The 27,946-nt window shown below is 41.3% G+C and overlaps 1 protein-coding gene across 3 annotated transcripts in view; it reads left to right on the top strand.

The window, feature by feature from the left end:
- The first annotated feature begins 12,804 nt into the window (after positions 1-12,804).
- Positions 12,805-27,946, top strand: part of jag2b (jagged canonical Notch ligand 2b) — a 43,075-nt gene continuing 27,933 nt past the window's right edge. For 2 of the 3 annotated variants that reach the window (XM_046372987.1, XM_046372986.1), the window contains exons 1-2: positions 12,805-13,215; positions 13,843-14,163. In XM_046372987.1, the coding sequence (XP_046228943.1) occupies positions 13,147-13,215; positions 13,843-14,163 (390 nt within the window). In that variant the 5' untranslated portion in view covers positions 12,805-13,146. Of the gene's footprint in view, positions 13,216-13,401; positions 13,541-13,842; positions 14,164-27,946 lie in introns of those variants that run through there. The other variant, XM_046372988.1, reaches the window with a different exon arrangement.

Genomic DNA, 27,946 nt, shown 5'->3' with positions numbered 1-27,946 from the left:
GTGCTCTGGTCAGATGAGACCAAAATCGAACTTTTTGGCAACAATGCAAGACGTTATGTTTGGCGTAAAAGCAGCACAGCTCATCACCCTCAACACACCATCCCCACTGTCAAACATGGTGGTGGCAGCATCATGGTTTGGGCCTGCTTTTCTTCAGCAGGGACAGGGAAGATGGTTAAAATTGATGGGAAGATGGATGGAGCCAAATACAGGACCATTCTGGAAGAAAACCTGATGGAGTCCGCAAAAGACCTGAGACTGGGACGGAGATTTGTCTTCCAACAAGACAATGATCCAAAACATAAAGCAAAAGCTACAATGGAATGGTTCACCAAAAAACATATCAAGGTGTTAGAATGGCCAAGTCAAAGTCCAGACCTCAATCCAATTGAGAATCTGTGGAAAGAACTGAAAACTGCTGTTCACAAACGCTCTCCATCCAACCTCACTGAGCTCGAGCTGTTTTGCAAGGAGGAATGGGCAAAAATATCAGTTTCTCGATGTGCAAAACTGATAGAGACATACCCCAAGCGACTTGCAGCTGTAATCGCAGCAAAAGGTGGCGCTACAAAGTATTAACTCAATGGGGCTGAATGATTTTGCACGCCCAATTTTTCATTTTTTATTTGTTAAAAAAGTTAAAAATATCCAATAAATTTTGTTCCACTTCATGATTGTGTCCCACTTGTTGTTGTTTCTTCACAAAAAATTACAGTTTTATATCTTTATGTTTGAAGCCTGAAATGTGGAAAAAGGTCACAAAGTTCAAGGGGGCCAAATAGTTTCGCAAGCCACTGTACATATTAAGTTGAACCTTGTTTATTTTAATCAGAATCAGTAGAAAATCTGTGTAAAGAGTCACTATTTGCCAGACTGTTTCTGTTACAGTAAGTACCTTAATTCTGCTGTGGTTGAAATGTTTCCTCTACACTTTTTTTGTTTTTATGGATTAAACAAGCTGGATACAACCTGTTAATTAGTGAGCTTTGGCTGTTAGCTGTTATGTTCAATTAGCGGAGCGGTTTCTTTCTGTTTTCAGTCTTGTGCTAAGCTAACTTCTGTCAGCTGTAGCCTTGTATTTGCTGTACATTTTAGAGAGTGGTGTCTGTCTTCCTACCTAACTCTGGGAATGAAAAAACTAAAACTATTCCTTTAAGTCTCCCACTGCGACAAGCCTAGCCTTCCCCTCTATGACAAAAGTAAATGCACTTTTGACAGCCCAGAGCAAGGTTTCAGACTGTGCCACTGGTAAGCCATATGCTACTTCTATTAAATATAACAAATATTTGAGATAAGTTAATGGTTGTATAATTCACTCTTGCCTATGCTGGATATGAACCATTAGCCCAGCATTGGACATTTCTACCTCCATCACTCAGGCACATAAAATATTTTGTGTCCGGTTGCTTGCTTCTAAGATGCTGACATATCAGATTCTCAGCAACATGTCAGAAATGTCAAAACTCAAAGGTTCTCTGTGACAGAATACTCAATATTTATTGGTACCAGACTTTTATAGATGTACCCCCATGGCTATGCTGTAGTTGCTTCTTCAGCTGTGATTGTTTTTCGTTTTCTCCTGTTAATCATTCGTGCACTGTTTGACAGTTTCTTGCTGTATTCACAATGATCATGAGCTGAGCAACAGTCTATCATGAACATGTTTTAAAGGTGCTATGTGTAGTATTCTCTCATTAAAGCTGTATTACTGTTAAATTATATCTTGGACCATGGATGTGACAGTTCAAACGTTACCTGTGATCTACTCAATATTAAATTCTTTTGTGAAGCATGCAGTGATTCTTGATTTGCTCACAAGTCCTGGAAAGGGACTTTTGCTTCTTTATTGGCAGTCTAGTAGCTGAATATTCAGAAGCAAAAGGGGGAAGATAATCAGAATTGCTGCTGTTAAGAAGTTTATAATGTGTAGCACATATGTTATTCTATTAGGTAGTGAACTATTAAGTGAAAATCCTACACATAATACCTTTAAGTGCAAGAAGTATTGGTAACGACAAAGAAATTTGTCCAATTGTGATTTTTTTTTCTGGTGTCTTACACTGAATTTGTGTTTTTCAAAAAATATTTTATGAAAAAAAAGTACAGACTCGAACATTGCCGTTTTACGATTTTATCATGTATTCTATACTTTATCAAAAGTGTATACTCATTGTGAACAGTGTTTTCAGTAATGTTTCAATTTTGTTTATTTATTACCTAAATGTTAAAGTACTTAACTTTTAAAATATGACACTTGGTACAAGCATACAGTATATATTTAAATATGATACTTTGCATGTGCACTAACTGTGTTGGATTAAACTGCATTAAGTTGAAATAAAATGGGTTTGATGCCCAAAATGTCTCTTTTTTTGTTCTGTAATTATTTAGTATTTATTCTGAGTGTTTGTACTAGAAATTCATTTTGTAACAGTAGAGTTTTATTGAAATGCAATGATTGCTTTATGAAGTCATGTTACGAGTGGCAACCTGACTTCCATTTCTACTGTTAAAGTAATAGTTCAACATTTGGGTTATGTGATTATTAGCTTGCTTTCTTTCTGAGAGTTAGATGAGAAGGTTGATACAACTTTCATGTCTGTGCATGAAGAATGGAGCTGGAGCCCAGAGGCTTTAGCTTAGCTTAGCATAAAGACTGAAATCAGAGGGAAACAACTAGCCTAGCTCTCTTTCAACTTCAAATATCCACCTTTCTGCACCTCCAAACCTCACTAATTAATCAATAAAGAAACATAAAAATGGTCTTGTCATCACAATGAAGCTGTGGGCAGGTAGATTAACGAGCATCTATGAGATGTGTTGTTGGAACAGGTTCAATCTAGGGAGGAATCGGACTTGGCTCTGACCCATTGAGGCATGGACACAGGACCTCCTGGGTGTGTCCTGTGGCATCTGGCACCAGGATGTATTCGACAAATACTTTGAGTCCTGTCGGTTGCGAGGTGGGGCCTCCTTGGATTGGACTTGTTCCGACGTATCGCATAGATGCTTGATTGGATTGGGATCTGGAGGATTTGGATTTGAGGTTGACGCCTTGAGCTTCATGTTCATCTGGCCCTTCCCGGGCAGTTTTTGCAGTGTTGCAGGGTGTGTTGCCCTGCTGGTGTGTTATCATGAGGGTGTGTACTTAGTCTGCCGGAGTGTTTTGATGAGTGGTATGCATCAAAGAACAGTTTTTCACTTCAGCTCTAAAGCATTAAATTGGGTTGTGTTTCCTAAAAATGGGAGCATCCAAATTCGACAACTTTAATTCCCCCAATTTAGTGTTTATATAGAGAACATTTAATAATTGGTTCACAACACACCATAACATTGTATAGTGTATAATCCATCAATGTTTGTAGATAGCTTAATAATGTTAAATAAAAGGACTTAATGTGTTTTTATGTCAGCATGATGTGGTGAAACATACTTGACTTCCAGAGGAAACTAAAAGAACAGTGATCAGCAAGTATTCTGTGATTAACATGAAATCCCCAGCACTTCCCTGCTGCTTACGTGAATCTGTCAGCAGCCTTTATGCAGCCCAGTCATATATATCATCTGTCTTGAACAAATGCATCCTGATCAGACAAAACGAGATGAGGATCAGGAAATGGGATGACACGTTTACACAACGAACCCCTATAATTTCTGCAGATCCGATCTTGATGGGTATTTCCCAGGAATGAAAGCAGTTTCATTTAGCTCAAGAGATAATACAAGCTATTGTACTGAGACGATGATTTTATCTAAGATTCAGCAGAGGTGTGTATGTGCCCGAGACAGGGAAACAGGAAGAACATTTTCTTTCTTGTAGAGTCATCCTTTTCAAAACGTTCAACAATCTGCTTATTAACCAGCTGTTTAACAGTCTCAGCTTTATTTATCGCCAAATCGTGTCCACCAAACCCTGACTATTTCTAGATCACTTTCACTTTCTGTTTTTTCTTTTTTTTCCAAGTATCACACATCTGATGCTCTCATAAAAGCATGTTGCTTGGGAACAAAATGGCAACATGTCACACTTGCACACTTCTATTTTAGTATCAAAACACGATTCTCAGGTAATGCCAGTCTTGCAGTGAAGAAGTACACTACAGAAGCACATGACTAGGTAACTAGGACAGGTTTTTATTTCATTTTCCTGTAAAGCTTTCAGCATTAATGATGTTAAGAGAGATGTTAAGTGTTTGACCTCTTCTACTATATCCTCAGCTGACTTCTGCTTTTCTTCTGGGTGGTTCTAAAATACGAGGATTGGCTTATTGCTGTGAACACTTGCCAAGGAATGTTAAGTTGTACATCTACACAAATAGTAGGTTCTGTTTCCATTATCAGACTAGTTTTTCAGTGTTTTAACTTTACAGTCAATTAGCCTTGCTATCAAATGTGGATGGCTCATGTCACTTTCAGGCCTTAAGTGTTCTATATTCTGGTGAATACATTTGTTAATTTCTGAGCGTTAGATGAGAAGATCAATACAATTCTCATGTCTAATACAGTGAAAGAGTCATGTTGTTTAGCTTGCCATAAGGAGCGGAGGTAGATGGAAACAGCCAGCCTTAGTTTGTCCTAAGTTCACAAACACACCAACAAGGACCTGGAAAGCTCACTAGTTAACATCATAACATAGCATCATCTACTGTATCAATGTGCACACAAATCTAACAAATCTTTGTGCTGTGATAATTTCACGACACCCAGCACTTCCATGCAGCATCTTTGCTACATTTTAGCAACCTAATTTTGCCGACCAAACTTCTGTATTTCTGTGCTCAGCTGTGCCTTGCCAAAAGAAAAGGCTGCAGTATATGCTTGGACCACAAAATGTTCGTTAGTGAGCCTTTCAAGTGCTGGCATGTGTATTTCTTAGCTTTAGAGAGAGACGTGCTAGCTGCTATCAGTTTTCAAGCTAAGATAGACTGAAGCCCCCTGGCTCCAATTGCATACAATATACAAAACGGAGAATAGTATTCATTTTCTCATATAGCCTTAGGAAAGAAAACTAATGAGTGTCGTTCTGAAAATGGCAAACTAATGTTTACAGTTCATTACACAATGAAGGAAAAGAGAATCTTGTACATGAGTCAAAAAATGAAAGATGACCACTGATCTTAGATATATCCCTGTGTGCATGAACAACTACACTGTAAATACACTTTCCTCACCACCACCCCTCCATCTGTAAAAGGGTGGTGGGGAGGGGTGGATGGATGGGTGCTTATATTGCGTCCCTGTTGCTTTCATGTTGTAACTGGACACATGGGATGACTCTGTTCTCCAGAGACCATCTGGTTGTGTGTGTGTGTTACCACAGCAGATGGATTACCACCCCTCTCCCCTGAATGCAGTCCATTCACAGGTGGGAGCTAAAACCTGCCCTTTGAGGGAAAGACAAGATCCACCACAGAAGTTAGAAGACGCACTGTTGTGCACATCACCAGCCTGATTCCAGCACAACCCTGACCCACTCTCCATCTGTATGCAAATGAGATCTTACACATATGGGAAGTCTTGTGAACCTGTCTTCCTTGACATATCTACTGTATGTCTTTTGTAGTCATTAATAGTGTTCAGAGATGAAAGGTGTAAAATGTTCATATCGCAATTATAGTGAGTGAAAGCATCGTGGTTAAAAGAAGAACTGATCTACAAGTTTGATGTTAAAAACCACAAACAACGCATATTTTTGGCCTAAATATTAAAATAATAACCAGTCGAAAAATGTTCACTGCAGTGTGTGCATCTGCAAAAAGCAGTTGGAGTTGGGGAAATATTGTGGATTAGTTTAGGTTATGGTAACTTCTTTATGGTTTCATAGTTAAGGTTAGGGAACGATCTTGATCATGACTAAACAAATCCAAGATTGACTTTCAGTAGGAAACTAACAATTAATTAGTGGACTACTTTGTAGAGGACCAATTGCCATAAATATTAGCAAATATAATTGAGTCTCCTGATCAGATCAAGTAATCCCTTCTTTCTTATCTACTTTTTCTCCAAACCGGCTCTTGAAATAACAACAAGATCAGCTGCTCTTCTGCCCTCGACTCTTGAGCAGTTCGATCATAACCTTGGATTAATATAGCATTGTGCTGAGTCTGATTCAAACTGATAAACAATCCTCAATAGGAACCAGGTGAGCGCAACCTGTTTCTGTTTAAAAGCGCTAATATCAAGGTGGTCAGAAAGGTTTTGCATCATTCAGAGTCCACATGCAGCATCTGCTAGGCCTTATCAGTGACATATATTTACGAGGTCCTGGGCCATGCACGCTAGGATGGATTGGAGGGTTTAGAGCAACTCACCCATTAGGTATCTCCATATGTGAAAGGAGTAAAATGAGAAAGTCTGATCTGTCACGTTAACACTGACTAGAAAAGAAATCTGAACAACATACCGCATATCCTCTTTAATCACATCCTTTAATCAGTGATTTACATTCGAACAGGCAGCTTTAAGGTAATCTGAATGTCATACCTCATCATGGTGATATCAGAGCAGAGGAAGCAACAGAACGGTTCAAAGGGTTTTAGGATCCATCCCTCGCAGTATTTTCTCGTCTTCTTTCAATTTTGGAAATAACTGCAGAGTTTTTAGCAGCAGAATAGAAACATAACTCAGTATTTAGTGTTGCCCAGAACATCACAGGAAATACATAAAATTAAAAGGCGACCCGGATGTGCAACTGTTCTTTTTATTGTCGTGTCAGGTATCTAAGGGTCAAATCGGGACTGCCATTGCAACATCAGCTCCAAAGCATAAACAGGAAAAACAAGACATACAGTATAAAGTTTCATCAACTTGCCTAGCGGGTTGCCATTGTAACTGTGGATTTCCCATTGTCATTCATCTTCAAAAATATGCATGTGTGTGTGCGTTTCCAGTTGGTTTGGAAATGTCACTTTCTCCCTCTGAACAGCAACATATCACACAGACTAGCATGTGCTGTATGAAATCTGAGCCCTCCGCATGAGAAAACACAAATGCATGCGGTTCTATCAGCGGAGCAGAACATGAGGGTACGACAGAGGTGCACTTCAGTGTCAGGGCTGACTATATACATGTGCTGCATATATATATGTCTCATCTTATAGCAGTGGAAATGCCCTTTCCACACACTTGGTAGCTCTGTCACGCATGGTAAAAGAAACCTGAGTAACTAGCTGAAACACCGTGGCTTCATTTGATGTCCGGAGTCTAATTTCAACTGATAAACCTATTCCAATTATCCTAATTAATAAACCACTGTGTTATCTTAGAGTATTTGTGGAAGAAGGCAGGTGAAATCTTAATGCATGTGAAAAATGTCAACTGTCGAGGTGGTATGTTTGATATAGAAAGTAAAGTATGCGATATGCTTGGCGTTTGAGTGGTTTAAGTCATGGAAACAGTTGACATTGCTAGCTATCATTAGGGTGATCAAAATAGGTGAAATCTGAGGGTGGTTACACAGCTAGCTTGCTACCTCAGCTGCACCCATGCTAGTCAGGCAGAGATTACAGCTACCTGACATTTATTATTTTCAGCTTTAAAAGTTACGAAGAGTACAGCGATATAGAAGAAGAAGAAGAAGAATCAGCTTTATTTACCTAGGAGCTAGGTAGCTTAAGGAGTTAGCTACCTAATTGCTTTTAAACTGTAAATCTTTGGTTTCTCATATTGAAGTTTATAACCACTTTATTTTGCTGTCACACAGCCCTGACTGCATCACATGGAAAAATCTCCTTTGTGCTGGCACTTCACTTCCTTCACTGCGCTATTGTACTCGTCAGCATTTGCATAACGGCCAAATAGTGCTGTGGGATTCGTGTAGTAATATACCACAAAATCTGCATTCCTCTGCCAGCCTTGGTACAGTGCTTACAGTAGTTTCCTCATTCTTTCTACAACTGGTAAACACAACTAAATCTTTATCTACAACACATTTTGAATGTGTTTGTGAATGTATGCTTTTATCTGCACTACTGACATCTGATATTTTGTTAAAATTGCGGAAGGCAGATAACGGTGACGTCCTTGATTCAACTCCAGCCATCAATTTTCTTTCTTTCTTTCTCCATGATCCCTTTCACTCTTCACTGTCACTAAATAAATAAAGATAGAAAATGCCAAAAACACAGGCAGCTGGAATAAACCAATAAACTACAGTAAACTCAAGTAAAAAGATATTGCAATATCTGATGTCAAGTCTGATAGATAGGTTAGGGGGAAGTGCAATAACTTTGTTTTGTTTGTTTCTTTTAGCCTTTCTGGAATTTCATATGCAGAGCATTCTGTTATAAAAGCTTCTCCTAAAACACTAAATAATTAAGATAAAACAAAATACATGATTTTAAGTAGAGGTGGGAAGTTTGGCACCTGTCCAACCACATAAAGATGATAGATTTAATGCACACTTTTGTTCTACACCAATCCCAATAGGAATTAGAAGACATTTGCTTTTTTGTGTTGTTTTAGCTTTTATTGCCTCTCAAAATTAGCTTGAAAGCAATTGAATTATGGTTGTCATTTTCATACCTATAGGCTATACCTTTTCCGATTTATATTCCTCAGACGATTTCAAACTTCAAAAAATGACAGAACAGTATTATTATTACAGTATTTTGCATTGTCATTGTCATCAGATATTTCTGTTGGACCTTTGCACTGAATAATTTCCTTTCACCATTGCCAGTTAAAGGTTTCTGTAGTTCAAGCAGAAGGGTGGATGCTGCAGGAAACAGGTTCGGTCAATGATGGTGAACCAAAGAGCTCACAAGCAGAGGTCATTAATTATTCAAAGCCACTTTTACAAGACATATGTGTTTGAATTAATTCACAAGGGAAATAAACTGCTATTAAACAGTACTGTTTATGTATGGTCCATGAGGACTGATCTCCAAGAGATCATTTCATCTGTCTGCAGTGTAGAAAACCTGCACATTCACATTGTCTTCACGAAATATTTAGAATTCAGTAATCATTAGAAAAAGATACTACAGATACCACAATTAAAACCCTGAAGACCTCAGCAACATTTTAGTGAGACAGCCATTAGAGCTTGATAAAAACAGCATGTCTCAACCTTGACCCATGCTGCCAACATCAACGCCCCCCCCAACACACCCACACACCATCCCGAACAGCACCAGACGCACACACACTGAGTCCCCAAAAGATGCTTAAAGATAAAAGAGAATCGACCCGTCAGCCGTATGTACAGAGACTGGAGATCTGAAAGGAGAAAAGCCATGAAAAATGGATGAGAGAAGAAATCCACTTCACCTCCCCCCCTGGAGGCTGGCAAACCCCCCACAGTGCTCCTGCTCATAATCCCTTCTTCTCCTGCACACACACTCCTCTCTCTGTGCCTCACACATGTACGAGGTGTATGCAAACAGGAAGACAAGGTGGGCACACACAAACCGAGGCCCTTTGGTAGGTAGAGATGCTATATTTCAGCACTATGTTGGATTAAATTAGCCTTTGAGGATATTACGTTAGTCATTGCGAATGTGATGAAATGAAGCTTCATAAAAGAGTCTAAAATCCAAAATCCTAATCTTTTGTTGTTATTTTGCATATATGCTTGTGTTGCTTAGCTTTGTAAATAGTTTTTTTTTTTTTGTAGATCCATTTTTTATGTAAACCCAAAGTGTATCCAGGCTCCTCTGGTACATCACTGGGGCTTAAAGAGATGCTTAACAAATGTGATTAGTCACGGTTTCAATGGCAAGGCTCATATTAGTGAATCATTAAGGCCTAAAAGCTTTTACAGAGGCATTTCCACTTTGTCATGAAAACAGTCCTGGAGCAAGCACTGCATGTTTTTTAATTTAATGGGCATATATAGGTCCAGTGCACAAAGAAACTGTTTTCAGACAGACAGAAGTGACTAACTGTGCTAACATCTGAGACTGTACTTTTAGCAGCACAGCATAGTGTGATAACATGATAACATTTACTGATTTTTACTTTACTACATAAAAAGTACAACTAAGGCTGATGGGGATATCTTTAGTTTTTCAAGTATTTCACCATACACCAAAGTATTGGGTAAGATCAGTTTCAGCCAGCTGATGGTGCTACATGAAACACTAGGCTCACTAAAGTTATTGCAATTCATCCTGAAGGTGGACATGAGTGTCTGTACAAACTTTAGTAGTCGTCCGTAGGTGTTAAATTATTTCAGTGTGGACCAAAGTGGTGGCTGACCCCCCAAGAGCCACGCTGCTAGCATATCTAAAACCACAAAACTGATTAAACACTACAGAAGATGCACACTCAAAAAACCCCACACATACAACACACTGTTCCTTCACCTCCTCAGGCCCTTTGCTAGGTGTGATCCAACTTAAGGCACTCACATACTTGTGACAGCGTGTGAAATGTTCCAGTCAAAGCGGCTGCAGCTGCTCGGTCTATCGGCAGCCTCCTTTAAGGCCTATCTGACGAGCTGGCAGTTGCCTGATGAGAAGGAGACAGAGACATGGATGGTAGAGGTGGAGGAGGGTGGGGGTTGCTGTCACTTACACTTTGATTGGCAGCTTCTCTCTCTTGTTTTTCTTGTTGGAAATGAAAGGCGGTGACTTCAGTGGTAGCATGATGCATGTAACTTACACCTGAGCTGCAAGACGTCCTCTTTACATTGACTGTAAAAGCTTTATTCATAGAAAACAACAACATACACGATCATACTGTTTTCCATTGTAATAGTTAGGCACAGGTCATATTAGTTTTGTGATGCAGCTTATGTCTTTTGGTTATGATGGTAAAGGACTGCGCTCCCCTTGGATGTGGCGAGAGTTCATTTAAAGATGCGTCAAGCAAAATAAAGTCCATGAAGAACAAAAATGCCTTGGAGAGGTTCAGATGTGAATAGTAAGAAAAATACAAGTGATCTTCAGCCAATTTACCACAAATAGTAAGTGCTTGAGATTTATCTTAACCGTTATTGAGGATATTTTTGGTTCTCTGCAAACAAACTTTAACCTTGCTTGAGACAGGCGTCCACCATGATTTATTTTTGTCACATCAAATAATGTAACTACTTTTCACCTCAGTCTGCAGCCATTACTGCATTGCCACAAATGTTGCTGCAACTTTAATAACAAGAAAAGCACAAATGATGGTCATCTTGATGGATTACATAACTTCATTGAACTTAAACTATGTGCATACTGATTCTCCTGCCTTGTGGAAAGGAGAGGAAGTTGTTCTCATCTTGGATGGAGGAAAAGAAAGATAAAGAAATGTTTTGGGAACTGATTATCTCTTATTTAAAAAGAAGCTACAGATGCAGGAATGGTCCTTATAATAGGGACCAACGCCCCTTTCCTAAAACAGTACAGGTATGCATACTAGTGTGAATGTTCACATCTGTGTATGTACAGTGAGTATTTGTATGTAGTGTTTGTATCAGTAGCATGTATTTGCAAGTACAGTGTTGGGGGGAAGGGGGGAAGGGAAAAGGACCAAAGGGATTTGTTGCTGTGGTACCTGTAATTTACCTGAGTATTTTTATTTCATGTTACTTGATAATATTACTGCACTATATTTTGGAGGCCAATACTTATATTTTACATTCGACAGCATTAGTTACTTTGACAATTCAGATTATTAATACAAAACCAACAAATAAAATACTGATAAAACTACCCAGCAGTGTATTAAGTTGTTCAAATTATCTCTACCTTTACCACCTGCAACATTAGTGATGCTTGTACTTGAATGCATCACAAAAGATCATGCAGCAAAATATAAAATTCTTGTGTCTTTTTGCTTAAGCTTTTGAATGCAAGACTTTTACTTGTGACAGAGTACTTTGTCCACCACTGATGAAAAAACTGATAATACACCAGAGGAGAAAGAATATCACAGTGCGTCCAATATCTAAAAAGATTATGAGAACTCAAGAACATGAACACCAGAAACGTTTGACATTGTACACTATTATTATTATTATATGTCTGTTTTAACAGTTTTTCCTTCATATTGAGAGTCTTCCTACGAGAGAATCAGGTTAAGTGGTGACCGATGCAGACAGTAGAGGGCGCTCTAAGCTGCTGCAATGTATGAGGTTGAACTGAGGAGAGCACCTTGCTAAGTCTGGTCTTGTTACTGGAGAAGTCATGTGTTTTAAGGGCAGGTTACTTTCAGCAGGCTTTACTACTGCAGAAACAAAGGAGTGGAAACATCTTCTTTGTCGAAATAAACTGATATTTATCATAAATGAGTACAATAAATAAATATTCTTTTTAGGCATCACTGGAATTAAAAAGCAATTAGATTATAAAGGAAAATATCAAGGAAATCAATTAAAAATAAAGCACCACAAAAGAGGAGGCATTCAGAACTGGTATTAACTTTTAATATCATGTAAACTATAATCACATCATCATAACCAAATCGCATTAGTCCGCTTTGCCTTTTATAAATATATTCTATTTGCAGAACTAATTTTTTTAAGCCTCTGGTGACCAATTATATTTTGATGGTTTTAGTGGCATTATATTGGAAACCAAACAAAATCAGTCAAATATGTCCCAAATAAAGACAGTCCTTCATTAGAATTAATAGCCCTGCTCATCATAATGTCTTTGCGGGCGCGTTTAATTAAAGTAAACCCCTGCTTTGTTCGCATGCTGTAATGAAGCTGAATACAAACCCCCAGTATAATTCAAGTTTTGGGAGGAGGAAGAAGAAGAGGAGGAGGTGGAGGAGGAGGAGGTGGAGAAGGAGGGTTGGTGGGGGTTATTATACTATTGTCCGCCCCTTAATCCGGTTGGCTCAGAGACTGCCCGCAGGCCAATTTGTAAGTGGTTTGCGGAGCTGCCAATCAAAGCAGACATCCTCTCCTCAGGCTGTGGCTACGAAACATCTCAGTTGCTGTGTGGAGAGATTTGACGGAGGGACACTCCTGTACATGGACCATCACTGCGCTGCAATCCGCCGCCTGCTCACACACACACACGCACACACACACACACACAGACGCATGTAATGCCTCGGTAAAATCTGGACAGAACGCGCTGGAGAAAGCACGCATGTGATTATTTTATTTTTGCATGTCAGGAGAGGAGGAACTAGACGCCGGGTTCGCGGCTGTTTGTCTTCTCTTATCGCTTCTCACCCCGTATGTCACTCTAATTAATCGGAGGCATGTGGAATCGCACCAGGATTAGGAATTGCTTCCCAATAGTGTGCCTGCTGTTGACGTTATGGACGGAGGTAAGAAGGCTCTTGTTTTATTCAAGAAAACAAATATTTTATTCTGCTCCACACAAATAAAATAAATGTTCTGAATTACCAATGTCAAAAGTTGGTGGGCGTGGGCAGATGTATTTGCTCTCCGGCATTGCATATTCGCATCACGTTAATCGATAATTGAATTACGTAGCCGTCAGTTGTGGAGCATGTGATCATGTCACCATGACAAGATTGAAGTCTGAGGAACTGATACGGGCTACTCTCCATTTTGGTTACAATGCTGAGAGCCCCGTGCGTTTCTTTTTTGGGTGGGTGGGGGGTGAATTAGGCCCTGAACCAAGAAGTTGTAAGTTGCATTGCATCAATTGGCTGCTGCATCGGCTAATTTGCTCCCGTCTCATATTGTCTAAAAGCCCAGAGGCCAGTAAACTGTAGGCTGTTCACGTGCTCCATTCATGGTGAAACAAATTATTTTGGAACATCCACCCAATCCGCATGAGCTTCACAATGATTTTAACTGAGATTCAGACGCTGCGTGGCCACTTCGTCTCCTTTTTACGCACCAGTTTGAGCAACCCCAATCCATGCTCCAGCCTGTTAATACAGGCCTATATATAATTTTGTTCTTTTTTAAAATGTTGTTTCTAGGTGTCCCAGTCAACCGGCTATTTCGAGCTGCAGTTGATCTCCGTGGAGAATATGAACGGCGAGTTGGCGGACGGGGAGTGCTGCGACGGCTCCAGGAGCTCCCAGGACCAGCGCTGCACTCGAGATGAGTGCGACACTTACTTCAAGATCTGCCTGAAGGAGTACCAGATGGAGGTCACAACCACCGGCACCTGCACGTTCGGGGCTGGATCTACACAAGTTCTCGGTGGAAATATGTTTTCTATTAAAAGCGCGAAGAACAACCAGAATAAAGTCGACGATGCTGGCAAGATATTGATCCCCTTCCAGTTTGCCTGGCCGGTGAGTGTGACTGATTTCTTGCTCCAATTAAGGCCACAAGAGTGTTTCTTGACACCTTCTTAGGTGGAGAGAGCATAACACAGAACCCCCTTAAGAATTTTGGCAATTTAATGTCCATTTTTTGATCGATGCGTACACAAGCCTGAGGAAGCACTTCATAAAAGCATCCAGGAATGGTTTGGAGCCTCTCTTCAGTTCTGCACACACCCAGTACATTAGAGCAGCACTGATTTGGATACTTGCTTCTTGTTTCTTCTTTGCAAACAAGGGATGCAAGTAAGGATCAGTTAATCTGCTGATTATGTTATTAATTGATGAGAAAACATCATCAAATGCCACCAACTCTGTTGTTTCATCCAGATTAGGTTTAATAGCATGGAAGGCTAAGAAAAGTGGAATATTGTGCCATTTGAGAAGATGGAACAAAAAATAATCAAAGCAGTCGCTGATTCATTTTCTTATTGATTACATGACTAACGTTGCAGTTCTAATTGCAAGCATCTTCCTGTGCCGAAAACGCTTCAGCTTTGTAGTGGAAACGCTTGAAAAAAAGAAGTTGAAATCTTATCCAAACAAACTGCACCTTAATGGACCACACTGATGTCAAATTTACTGTAAATGATTAACGATTTGGTCAGGGTTGAGGGTCACATGTATCTGCCATTGCAGGGAAGCTGGGCCTCATTAAGTGGGGGGTTCTTAGCAGCCTCCTGTCCTTATGAGAATTGACACACATCACAGCTAAACGATTGCATGCTTCACGAGGATCCGATTGCAGCTACAGTGGCTGGCGGTGTCATCTGGGTCATCTTTTGATGACTTTTGAAGTTGCCCTGATATATACGAGGTTTGGCTTTGTTCCAATCCACCAGCTTGCACCTGCCAAGGCCATGATGGGGTAATTAGACTGGGGGAAACGCTTTGATATGTCGACCCTGGAAGGGAACTCTGTGACTTCTCTTCATAACATGATAATTTGCTGATTCATACGGGTGTTCAGGGCAATTTCATCAAGTGGAATTTGGTTTTTTTTTTGTTTCTTTTGCTTCTGGTCCATGTTACTTTGTATGCTGGAGAGTGGGTATGGATATGTGTTCATGTATTGCTTTTAGGTGCCGTACAGCACATTTTTTTGTTTGTGTTTTGCGTCTCTACAGAATAAACTCTTCCATTAAATACCTTTTACGTTTTTGCAAGGCCAAATTTTCACAGGAGTCTGGTGTGAAGTACGAGAACGGCACGTACTGTGTTTGGAGGTGTTGGATGGATGCTCCAATTAACTCTGTATTATAATGATGAATGAGTGACATTATGTGTGGAGAATGAAGTATGTGTTCTGATGAAGTGAGGGATGCCCCCAGGCAGCAGTTTGGTGTGTACTGCTGGCTGGTTTTGACACCTCTCCGCCCTCTCTCTCTCTCTCTCTCTCTCTCTCTCTCTCTCTCTCTCTGCACCCCACAGCTTCCTCTCCTGCTGTGGGGTGCCAGGTGGCCCCTCCAGGGCAGTTGAGCTCGACTGACTGCAGATGAGTGATAGCTGATGGATTAGACACACAATTAAGGTGTGCATGCAGTTGTTAACAAAAAAAAAAAAAAAAACAACATCCTTTTGTTTTTATCAAGTTTGAGTAAACATTTTGTTCATTGTTTTGGATGACGCAATGCAGTATTTTTGGAATTCAACCTACCGATATGTTGCAACGTGTTTTAATTCACATTTTTTAGTGTCGTGATGGTGCTGAAGTAGGCTGTAATGCAAATGGAATTTTGCTGTCTTTTGAAGTAGAGCTTAAATGATTAGCTGATGGAGAACATGTAATCTGGAATCATTTTGACAACTGATTAATCATTATATGTAATTTTTGAAGATGTCATGCTGGGCTTCAGCAACTTTTCATTGTAGGAACCAAAGTTTTCCACCATTTTCTGACTCAATCAGTTCGTCAAGAAAATTATCTGATAAGCATTATTTGCAGCTTTAGATTAGATGATTCAACAGATTAAACATTTAAAGCAAAGTGGCAAAAACCACACTAGATATGTTGGGAATATTGTCAGTATTTTTTGATTATCTTTTTCTATGGAAGTTAACTGAATGTTTTTTGTCGTAGTTGCAACAAAACAAAACATTTTTTCCCAAATAACCAAATTGATTAATTGAAAAATTTATTGGTCCATGCTCGGTTGCAGGCAGGTATATTTTGAAGAAAACCTTGAGCTGCTCTTTGATTGAGCAGTAAAGGATTTTCAGATGATAACTAAATGTAGTTATCTATGTAACGAGCAGCTCTGTGTGGTTGTGCTGTTCTCCTGAAAGCTTCACATGTTTTGCAGTCTTTTGTGTTGAAGGTGTCACATGTTTTATCCAGGTTGTGTCTTTGTGTATTCAGTGATTTCAGGGTTTCCCACAGCTGTTTATAGCAAAGGTGGTCCACCTTTAGTGAATAGACAGCCCCCTTTGCTGACTTTTTTAAGCTTCAGGGGAAAATGTCAAAGGTGTGATTTCTCTATCTCAGTAAAGGCCATATATTGAGAGAGGCTGGTTGTGTTAGGGGCAACAGATAACACCTGGATTAACCACTTCTTTGGGGCAAAGCCTGGGTTTGTCTTAAAGATATATGTATAAAATAATGCCACACATCTAGCATTCATCATCACACTTGTAGTCTCTTATTTGTCTCATTGACTGACACCTCGAGGCCGAGGTGAAGAGGGCTATTCTGGTGTGTTGTCTTTCTGTTAAGTGGCCTGAGCTGATAACGGTGCGCTATTGCAGTGCCAGATGTCACAACAAGCCTGCGGGGTCACTTGCAGCGTCGTTGTTGCTTTCCTCGCTGAAGAAACAAAGATGCAGTGTACTATTGACTGTGTCATCTGGCCAACTGCCCATTTTAGGCCCCATAGAAACCAATGAGGGCTGGGCTCTCCTGTCATTCTGAACCCAGCATCTGATACAATCTGATAATCAGCAAATTATTTCACTTAAGGTTCTAAATTCTGAAATATTAAATCTGTTTTAGTGCCTCAAATGTCAGCGTGAACAGATTAAAGCTGCAAGGGTTGCCTTTTTCCTGATCTGGGCTAGAAGAATATGTTGGTAAAAATATAGTTTTTAATGAGTGCACAGACTTTTAATATTGTAATGTGTTTTGATTGATTGATGCAGTTATGTTGAACAGTGATTTTCAAATTGACCTTGAAAATCCTGAGTTATGACAATACACTTTGAGGCTGAATTGGCCAATTGAGCCAATTCTCAAAGAGCACTTTTCATTCTGCAGTGCACTCGAGCTAAAAATCATCATGCATTTCTGGGAAAGGCTTCTTCTTCTTCTTCCTCCTCTGTAAAGACACTGTGGCGAAGCCATCATGGCCTCTTCTTTTCTCGGCCCAGTTATCATCACACTAGTGTGATACAATTGCTAATGGCTGATTTTACTCAGATTGCATGATGCTTATCCATTCTTTGGAAGTCTTCCAGTGACTGTCCAGCTCTGGCTTGTGTTGCCAGCATGCCAGTAAAGAGACGGACTATTGGTGCCTACACTCAGTCTTTGCCTACAGGTTTGAATTCACAGTGAATGCACACTCTGTTTTCTCCTTGTATGGGCCTTTGGTGTCACTGTTACTGTAATGAACTTTAGAAGCTAAGAGAATTTGTTATGCAGTTAACAAAGTTAACAAAATTCTTTGTGAATCAGCCGTACTACTGAGGAAATGACATTAGTTTTTAGCATTAGCTAAAAAAAACCTACTATCCCATCTGAAGGTCCCAAATTACATTTTGTATGTATCTTGTTGGTTCAGTCTCTACATAAACAGAAATATACAAATACTAAGTTGTGGTTTTAGAAGGAAGTAATTTATGTAACTGATAAACAGCAGTCCTGTTGGCAAGGAAGTTAGCAGCATCACTGATGAGACTGCCATCAGTTTGTTCATCACAAGTAGTGACAGCACATAACTTCCTCCAAAACCATTGCTGTTTTTAAATTTCTGTTTGTGTAGCTATGGATTAAATGAACAAGATAAAGTGCTAGTTAGCACATTTAGGCTAAGCTATCCTAATCACCTTCAGGCTCCGGCTCCATAGCTAACGGACAAAAGATGGGACTGGTGTAAGTCTTCTTATCTAACTCTTAAAACAGAAAGAATATTAGCATGTTTCATCCAAAAAACATTCTCCTTTAAGAAACCGCTTTCATGTCAGTAGTCTGTGTGCCATCCTGCGCCTCTGTGAAATTAACACTAACGCGGTCCAGCAGTCAGCTGACCAAGATAAGGCCTCGATTGGGCCTGATTGAGTTTCCATTTTGTTGTGCTGCGTGAGCACTTTAGCAGAGCAGGGGAGGGAGAGAGACACGACTTGCTTCCATTTGATCACTAATGAAATTGCCGGTGAAATTGCTCTCTGCCCCCCCCCCCCAGCTACATCAGCCGGACGTCCGTTTGATGTGAGCCTGCCTGTAACTGTATCTGCTCTGACCTCGGATATGTATCAGACCTCCCTTGGCTAGTAAATAGATGCATGTAGGTAGACCTGTAGCTGATCTGCAACAGCTACTGACCTCATCAGGAAGCTGTAGCTGTTGAGTTAGAATTTCTCATTTAGTGGACCGTGCAGACCATCCATATTCCTGTAAAAATAACACCCAGCCTCCGGACTGCATCTGCGACCGAGGGATAAAGTGTATGTACCAAGTCGGTTTGTTTGGTCTGCTGCAGATGCGTCAGCCTCAAGAGTCTCATCTCAAAAGTGGGAGCTGTTGCACGATCTAATTCACATTTAAACAACGTGTTTATCTGCACAGACCTGCTGAAGGTTGTTTTTCTTGGAGCAAACCCAAACTATTTGAATGGTATTGGCTTGCTGCTCTGGCCATGTGTGCGTCAAATCTGCAGTGTTGCTGTCATACTTCTTCTTTTGTGCTACTGCAAAACATTGTTCTGCGCGTCTTTCCTTTTGTAGTACAAGTAAGTCAAGTATTTGTACTTAACTTCCTTGAAAGTTAACTTGTAAGTCAAGATCAGACTTTACTCCACTTCTACAAGCTACCCCTGAAGGCAACAAGTGTTTATAGCTTTTCCGAAAGGCCGAAAGCGTGACCCCATGACCTCCTCCTGACTGTGTCGCGCTGCCTCCCTGATCTCTGTGTCTCAACATAGTGAAGGCTATGAACAATACAATAATGCAGCACAGCCTGCACACCTGGCATATTGCTGTGTGAAGTGGGTGTGATTTTGTGTTTTGGAAAGCAACAAAAACTGTTGGATGCAGCCTTCGTTTCTGACATTGGAAGTATGTGGGTTGGCTTTGTGACAATCGATCAACACTTACCCAGTTAAGTCACGTTGATAAAATCTTGTGAAACTGGACTTTTTGGCTTGTTGGTCTCAAAAAGGTCATGTAAACAACGAGATCTTGGTTTCTTATAAATTGTTTGGATGTCCAAAATAGTTGGGGGGGGGGGGGGGGGGGGGGGGGGTTGTTTTTTTTTTAAAAGAAAAAAGTCTCATTAATTTCATTAATTTGAGAAGATTCCAGTTGACTTACATTTTGTCAGTTGAATCTGTGCACTTATTGTACACAGCCATGCAGACGTAACAGTATAGCACATTTTGAACTTTACAAGCCAAATTTCCAAAAGACCTGAAAACTAACTGATGGACGCGGTTAATGGAGAAGGGCGAGAGAAATAGCAGGCTGCATGACTCCAGTCTGTTGGCTGTTCTGACGCACCAGTTAGGGCAGTCAGTGAAGTTGCCTAAACCGCTTCTGAACCAGGCGGTGCTGCAGCCTCCTTCACTGCAGTCCACTGTGACTGGCACTTCAGCCGTGCACTGGGATTTCATAGGCCAGCTATTAGCAGGATGCACACTTTCACTTTCTCTGGCTGTGTGGACATCTGATGTTTCTTATCACAGGTTGGTACTGATTGGCAGATGAAGAATAAAAAGAAATGAAATGAATAGTCTAATCTTTGTATCAAGCGGCCAAATCTGATTCAACCGAGTCGCACACAGCTCTAGAAAAATGACTAGGACACACACAGTAGTGCTCAGTGTTAGTAAGAAGTAGCCCAGAGGCCTCAGTAGCGGCTCACATCCAGATACTTTGACTGTGTACATGTGCTGTATGACTTCGCCTCCCCCTCCCTCCTCTGTGAGACCACAGTTAGCCATGTTTTGGATGCATACGCACTAGCAGAACCAAAGGCTAAGCAGGCTGCCATGGTTAGCCACACCTGATGCGGAGCTTGTCTGAGCTGTTGCTAGGAGACAGCTACATAGGCCTCTAGTAAACAATTATGTTTCCTTTCAGCAGCTCCCTCCCCCCATCCTTCCTGTTCTCGTCCCAGGGCTGCTGCCACTTACATGAGTCTCACCTGTGAGTCAACTCAGCTCTGTATTGATTGTGCAGTTAGCAGGTCGGGCAGAAATGACATTTAAGACCTTGTTGTTGTTTTTTTTTCTACAAGGTGGTGCTTAGGCTCTGGATTTCAAGGCTGTATTTACACATGCACAGATGCATGCGCGGGCTTATTTGTAACAGTAGACAAAAAAAAGTAGCATAAAGCAAAAGTAACATATGTGAGTATTCAATAATATTGTTTACACAAGGGTTTAAAGTTCAGATCAGACAAGAAGTAACAAGTAAGTTTTCCTTTTCTGTATGCTGGATGTCATGGAGCCACAGTATAGAACAAGCTGCTGAGAAGAAGTATTTTTTGGTTGCTAATGGTCTGTTTACCATGAGGGAATTCATATTTCTGACTTGTCTTAAACTGGATGATTTAAACAATCAGCACTGAAGTCCTGCCTGACTCAAATGCATTTGATTTAAACAATTAATGATCTTTTGTTTTGCCCCCACAAGTTTTCTTTTTAAATTGAATGTTGTGAATGTTGTGCTCTTTCTTGCAAGCATCAATAATTAAGGAGCTTAAAACCGTAAGCTTGTTCTTTTTCGCCAAAGTGTGTCATCTGTCACTTTTCTTCCCTCTGTTTCACCTCCACCAGTGACTTCTAATTCCTTGCCCTCAGGTTTTTTCCTCTTCCCAGCCACGCCTTCACGCTCAGACACTGCACATTTTGTGCCTTAAAATTCTTACGTACTGTCGCCTGCCGTCAGAGCTTACGAGTCTGACAGACATCTGTGTTGTTGCCTTGCCCATCAACAGAGATGCAGTGTAGTATTGACTGTGTGATCTGGACAGCTGCCCTGTGGAAACCCGTGTGCTGAACTCCATCTGACCATCTGACTCCAACTACATTCTTAATATTAAATGGATCTGTGTTATGATGCCGGGGAGGAGGCAGCAGGGATTTCCTCTGAGGACACTTTGTTTTGTTCATTCTGTGATTTCAAACAAGGTACACCTTGTACTTTTAGAGTCCTTCGATTATTATGTAGTTTTCCTCCTCAGTGCCACAGGGAGATGGTTATGTTTTCTAACTTGTGCTGTGCCCATTAATGTTAATTAATATACCGACGAGTTTGAGCAAGAATCTGGCAGATTTGTTTGGAATCAGTCGTTTTATCATTAATTCTCAGCCTAATTTAAATCCATTTTAACTCTTGACTTTATTGAGATGATTTTGACTTTCTGTGATGCTGCATGTATTTGCTGTTTCAGTGAGTTTCTACTAATTTTGGATGTAGTTCTGTCTGTGCCAGAACACTCCAGTTTTCCCTCTGGTCCTGTCCCCCTTACCTAGTTAACTTGTGGAGCTGCCAGTCTAAACTTTATCCAGAAGTCTTTTTATATCAACAGCTGTCCAAAGTTTAGCTGTAGCTTTCAGCTTACCAGTCTGTCTTAATGACTCGACAGTAGTGATGGTGATGCTTCCGGTCAAATTACAACAAGGTGATTGTTAAATTCTAGTGGTGCCATCGTATCTCAGTGAAGTTGAAGGTGCTTAAGAGCAGCATGCATGAGCTGCATCCTGTGGTCACAGGGTATGGAAATACTCATTTTTCTTGTTGAGGTTTGGTGCCTCACAGCAGCCCACAGGTTAAGCAAACCACTGCACTGTGAATGGTGCGTCATGTCATGCCGCCTCATTACCTTTGAAACCAACATTCAAATTAGTTATGGGCTTTTGCGGAAATGGAAAAGCATTGCACCTCAACGGGATCATGAGGACTTGATCTAAATGAAGACGCGAGGTTTTACTAATTTTTTGGCTATAATGTATAATGTAGAGGGTTGACGGTGACGGCCGCTTTCAAACATGATGAGAAAAACAACACGAAGCTGCGTGTGATCTTGCCACGAGTCCTTTTGTTGTGATGGTGCTGGTATTCCTGTGGGGGCCTTCATAAGCATGCAGGCCTGAGTCACGTCTTGTGGGTCCGAACTCATGACACGTCTGCTGCATCCGATGCCAAAATGATGTCTTTGTGTTTTTGAAACAGACAGATGCTGTACCTATAACTGTACTTATTGACTTGTTAACGTCAATAAATCATCACAGCATCGGTTGTGACAGTAATATTGACTCCGGCCATCTGTTAACAATGCTGAGAAGGCTGGAGGTCTTTACGATATAATTTCAGTTCCTCAACCTGCAATCATCCGTGGGAAGTCTGCCAACGTCTTTACAGCACAACAAAAAATTGCTTGCCTGTTCAATTTGCAAGCGGTGCACAGTTTATAAGACTTTTACTATTTTAATTTGAGGTTCATGTTATCTAGTGAAAAAAAAAAAATCCTAGAAGAGGGAGGGAAGGCAGGCAAGTTTGTTTTTGTTGTTTTGTTTCTTTATGTGGGACCGCATTAGTTGCTTAATCACCAGTTATTTGCCTTTGGGTCTAAAAAGACTTAAAAACACAATCACAATTAAAAATAAAATGTACACCACCAGCCCAATTAAACAACAGCAATGACAAAACAACACACCACATCTACAGTTAAACTATTCCTCACATCCCTCTGAATCCTTGGTTTTATTGTATGAGGAAAAATAAGCTTCAGCCTCCAGTAAACAGATCAGAGGATTGCGTGACGCGGGCCGCTCAGGTGCTGCTGTCAGCACGTGTTGCACAGCTATGAGGTGCACAACAGATGTGAGGTGTGTCGCGTACAGGTGTGTGTTTCCCTGGTCTCTCTGCATTGATTTGACTCTTTGAATACGCTGCACATGCGTGTGGCTGTGGCCCACTGCGTCTCTGCCTCTTGTTAAATGAACAGTGTGCAGGTGCTGCAGGCTCCTTGTGGGGGTAATTAAAGCATGTCATTACACGGGCAGTTAAATTGTCACTGTACTGTTGAACCTGTTTGAAATGATAATGGCGCTCAGCTGGAGGCGGGGCTGTATTGCTCTCCAGTCAGGCGCCCTGTTGCTCTGGATCACGAATTAGCCTGTTAATGTTTCCGAAGCTGTTAGACTTCTTAAGGCAAATTAACAGCTGAGAAATATCTCCAAGAATTCAGCCAATGCAGTTTGAAACCTTAAGGCGGTTTGTCACGTGTTTCCTGTCAGATGTGACGATGAAGACATGAGTCTGATCAGCTTTATGGACCTCCAACATTTTTACTGACCTCGATATCGCCTGTTGATCATTTATTGTGTGGTTTGATTTTATTTATGTATTATTTATTTAGTACATTTCAAGTTTTAATTCTAGTGTCTGAATATTCTTAAGACATAAAAGTCCATTGCTGTGAAAGGGTGTACTTTCATTGCTATGCTATATGTATCAGTGGCATAAAATGGTCTTAAAATGACCATAAAATCATTTGTTGGAGTTATTTCTGGGACAATGTAGTGCTCAACAAAAGTACTTTTCATGATGGGGCTACGGATGAGAATAAAAACCACAGTGTTTTAGTGCAAGAGCAACCTGTTTTTGATTAAGGCATGAAACGCATTAACATTTCAAATCATGCACAGTTTAAAACGCGAATTAATCCTGCTTCCGTTTTGGCACATCGCTAACCACCATGCAGCCTTCTGTTTGTAAGTGTTTAACAGTGAATTGCTAGATGTCTACTCCATCATATCTGTGGTTTGCATGTGAAGCCATTTAGCTGTCCTATGCAAATGTGCATGCGTCGGTGTTTGTTTTACGTGTTGCATAGTCTTGGATCATGCTGGTTAATTAGCACCAGGAGGGGAGGGGTTTGTTGTATTGGAAGTGCATGGGTAATGACCCTGTTGGCATAGTAGCAGCATGCTCAATGGGCCGTGCGTGTGTGTGCACAGCCGGCATGCACCAGCCAGCCAAATGCCTTGCCTTCAGTGTGACATCTCTTGGCACACCACTCTGGCAAGCGACTTGTGTGCAGAACTCACAGCCCCCCACCTCTCTACCCAGCAGAGATATGACTGCTATACAGTCTGCAACCTGCTTTCCAAACCACACGTAGTGGTTGTAGTGTAAATGAATATTGTGTTGTAACTCCTGGAGTGTTTCTTGTCTTTCTTGTGGGGTTTCATTCAAAGTAACCACCAAAGAAACTGATATTGATACGGGTTTGCTTGCTTAGTTTTTTCAAGACGAAGAGGTAAAAGTTGGCAATCTTTTATGGTTTTTTGATTGAGGTTTGATGCTCTGGAATTCACTGCTGTAAATGAGATGAGGTTTACTTTAGCGCATGCAGTATTGATCTGTCATCTGTCATAGGGAGCTGGATGTTTGTTACTCTTTTGTCTGGCACAAGTGGAAGTAGATTTTTGGTCAGGTCTTATTAAGAATCAGGACTAAATGTCTTTTTGTGTTTTGCATTTTAATTGTTTGATTCTAGATGTACAAGATTGTTGATCTCCAGTTTTGTCTACCTGGGGAATCCTGGGGCAAGCAAAGTACAGAAATGTTAAGTACGGATGTCAGAAAGGGTAAAAAATCTTCCAACTTGTATTCTCTGCCTGCCAATATTATCGCCACATTTGCAAGGATTTTGCCACTGGAGGTCTTTGATCCTTGCCTCTGAACAGATTGAGGAGCTAGACCGAGACAGATTTGCCTTTGAGCTCACCCTCCAAGCAGCAGTGATGGGAAGCTCACATTTACTTTTTCGACTTTTCACTCTTGATTGGAAGAAGCTGCGCCCCCGACCTCCACACAAACCCACACAAGCTCCTCTTGTGTTGTGCTCTCAGAGGGTGTCTAGACTTTGTGACATCCAGCCTGCTCGGTTTCTTGCCTTAATGACCCTAAGGCTCATTAGGACTTAATGGTCGCCGAGTATTTCATTTGCAGTTAGTTCTAACTGATGAACTCAAGACAGCTGATTAACATAATTCTGTGGGACCATCTTTCATTCTCTTATTCCTCATACTGAGACGGCTGTTATCCGTTATAGTGCCCATTAACACTGACAGAGTGCCACTGTTATTCATCCATATTTTTACAAGGATCCGTGTCCGAAGAAAGTAGAAGATGCCTCACATACCATTGTTTCCACTGTCCTTCCCACTCAGCAGAGATGGCGCAGCTCGTTGCCCTTGCTGGAATAGCGTAGACTCAGCCCTAGTAAAACCAAAAGCTGGGATTGACATCACAGATTAATGAAGATTACATGCAGCGATTACTGGCCACGGGATGAATCGTGATGACCTCATGTCCCATCAGAAGGCAATAAATCAGGAGATGTCAGTGGACCTCCCTGCAGAGGAGCTGGGAACAGGGCAGGTGGACGTTCAGGTCACCCCTCATTGACAGAACAGAAACAGAAATAACTCAAGGTGTTACAGAGGGTGTTTTTACAGGAAGCACAAACGTGAATTTCACACTTTTGTTGTGTGAAAGGCCTCATAAAACAGCTCCAAGGATTAATTCTCGAAGCTCAATCAGCATTTCTGTTGCCGACTTTCCCCAAGCATTGAGTCAATCAAACCTCACGTCCACAATGCAGACGCACCCCTCCATTGATACTGAATTGTTGGCAGACTGGGATCTTGCATGGGATTACACACCAGGCCTGGATCTCACATTCTTAGTATTCTTCGAATGCAAACACTCACATCGCCCCTCATGCAAAGGGCTGACCCCTCTTTTGAAAAAGAAGCGTGCAGATCCCATGCTTAGTGACCCCAACCTGCCCCGGCTTCCACTTCCCATTGCCACCTCTCTCTATTCCTGGTCCCTTTTTATTTCAATGGCCACCTTCCTATCACTCAACTGCCCGTTGTCTGGCGTGGGAACCTACACCTGTGGCTCTCCCCGGATATCACCACGACATCCTGTGCCTTCACCAAAATGGCCTTTTATGATGACCCAGATGACTCTACCTGAATTCAGTGAAACGATGAAGGTTTGGCTCATTTTGTGCCATATGACGCAAAGGTGGCACTTGAGTGTTACATCACTTTGGGCAAATGCAGATTCTCTGAGTACACGACACACAAACATCCAAAAAAAATTTTTTCACCATGCATGCCCCCCTTCTTGACTTGAAAACTAGGATTTCTCTGAGTAAATCCTCTAATCCATTAGGGGAAGGGCTGGGTAGGGTTTTGGAGATTTGACTGACAGAGGATTCTTCATGGTCTCGGATGAAGTATTTCATGCATTCAAATGTAGCTGACGTGTGCTTTGAGTTGTGGAAAAGGGCAGGTTAATGAAATTAGTATATTTTCTGTGTTGTAATACAGTTGGATGTAAGATTAGGACTCATGCTAGAACCGCTGGCAGGTTTTTTTTTTTCTTTTTGACTTTGCCTATGCAACTGTCCTGCCCAGGCTCAGGAGCACACATGCTGACACTAATTGTCCTCGTGCTGACTGTGTCTCTTCATGGACAATGGTTTTGATTGGCGTGGGGGTGAGTTATGGTGTTGGGACAAGGGTCTTTGTTCAGTAGCCTTTCCCCCTTCCCTCCCCCACTTCTCCCCTTTATCCCCCTGCCCATCCATCTATCTTGTTCCAACCATTTGGGCAGCTGTCACTTAATCCAGCTAATCGCAGACTGGTTTGGTCTGTGGGAAACCAGACTAGTCCATGGCTTTGCTCGACCACAGCATACACTTAGTCAGGGAACTGTTTACACAAACATATAGGCATGCAAGTGAGTCTAGATTTTAAGTAAACCCAAAAGGTGATGGTCACAATATGTGCACCTGTTCTTTGATCTTTATTTGCACCTCATAACAAGGTCTGTCTGCACCACTTGTGCAGTCTCACAATACAGACAGCCATCATCGCAGGATCTCCTGCCGCTGATGCTTGCATTGCTACTCATAGTTCCTCTTGTATGCACTGGCATATGCACACACCCACCCTCATGCTCAGACTGGGACAGCTAGCCCACCCTCTTGTGGTAGGGGGAGGGGGAATGGGTGGAAAGGTCAGAAGCCGAGCTACATGTCGTGGGATGATCCACGTTCATGTCAAATAATCCATCTTTGAGGCCGCATCTGTTGTGCGTCTGAGGTTGGACGGGTTGGCAGAGCTTCCGGCAACAGCAGCACAAGCATCAACTTTTTCCAAAACTCCCAGATTCACATTTTGCCAAAAGCCCCAGATTGACTCTGTCCATGCTCTTTTCCTTTCCAACTACCTCCCTTGCTGCTGCGTGGTTTTGGCCTCTGGTGTTTTATCGGTAGCTACAGTCTTACACAGCTGTACCCCCTGTGTTCAAACTGTGACCGAAGCCCTTTAGCTCACCCCTGTCCCTTCATCTTCCATCCCCTTCTCTTGTCACCCATGGTCTTCCACAATAACACTCCCCTCCCCTTCCTCCCGCCACCACCCACAGCCAGACAAGCCTACTTAATCCCACAGCCCAGCAGCAACCAGCCTACCAGCTTGTTGGTCCCCCAGATCAACAACACAGACTG

The sequence above is a fragment of the Scatophagus argus genome, chromosome 19 (genome assembly GCF_020382885.2).
Source record: "Scatophagus argus isolate fScaArg1 chromosome 19, fScaArg1.pri, whole genome shotgun sequence".
NCBI lineage: Eukaryota > Metazoa > Chordata > Actinopteri > Scatophagidae > Scatophagus > Scatophagus argus.
This window is presented reverse-complemented; position numbering and strand designations above follow the sequence as displayed.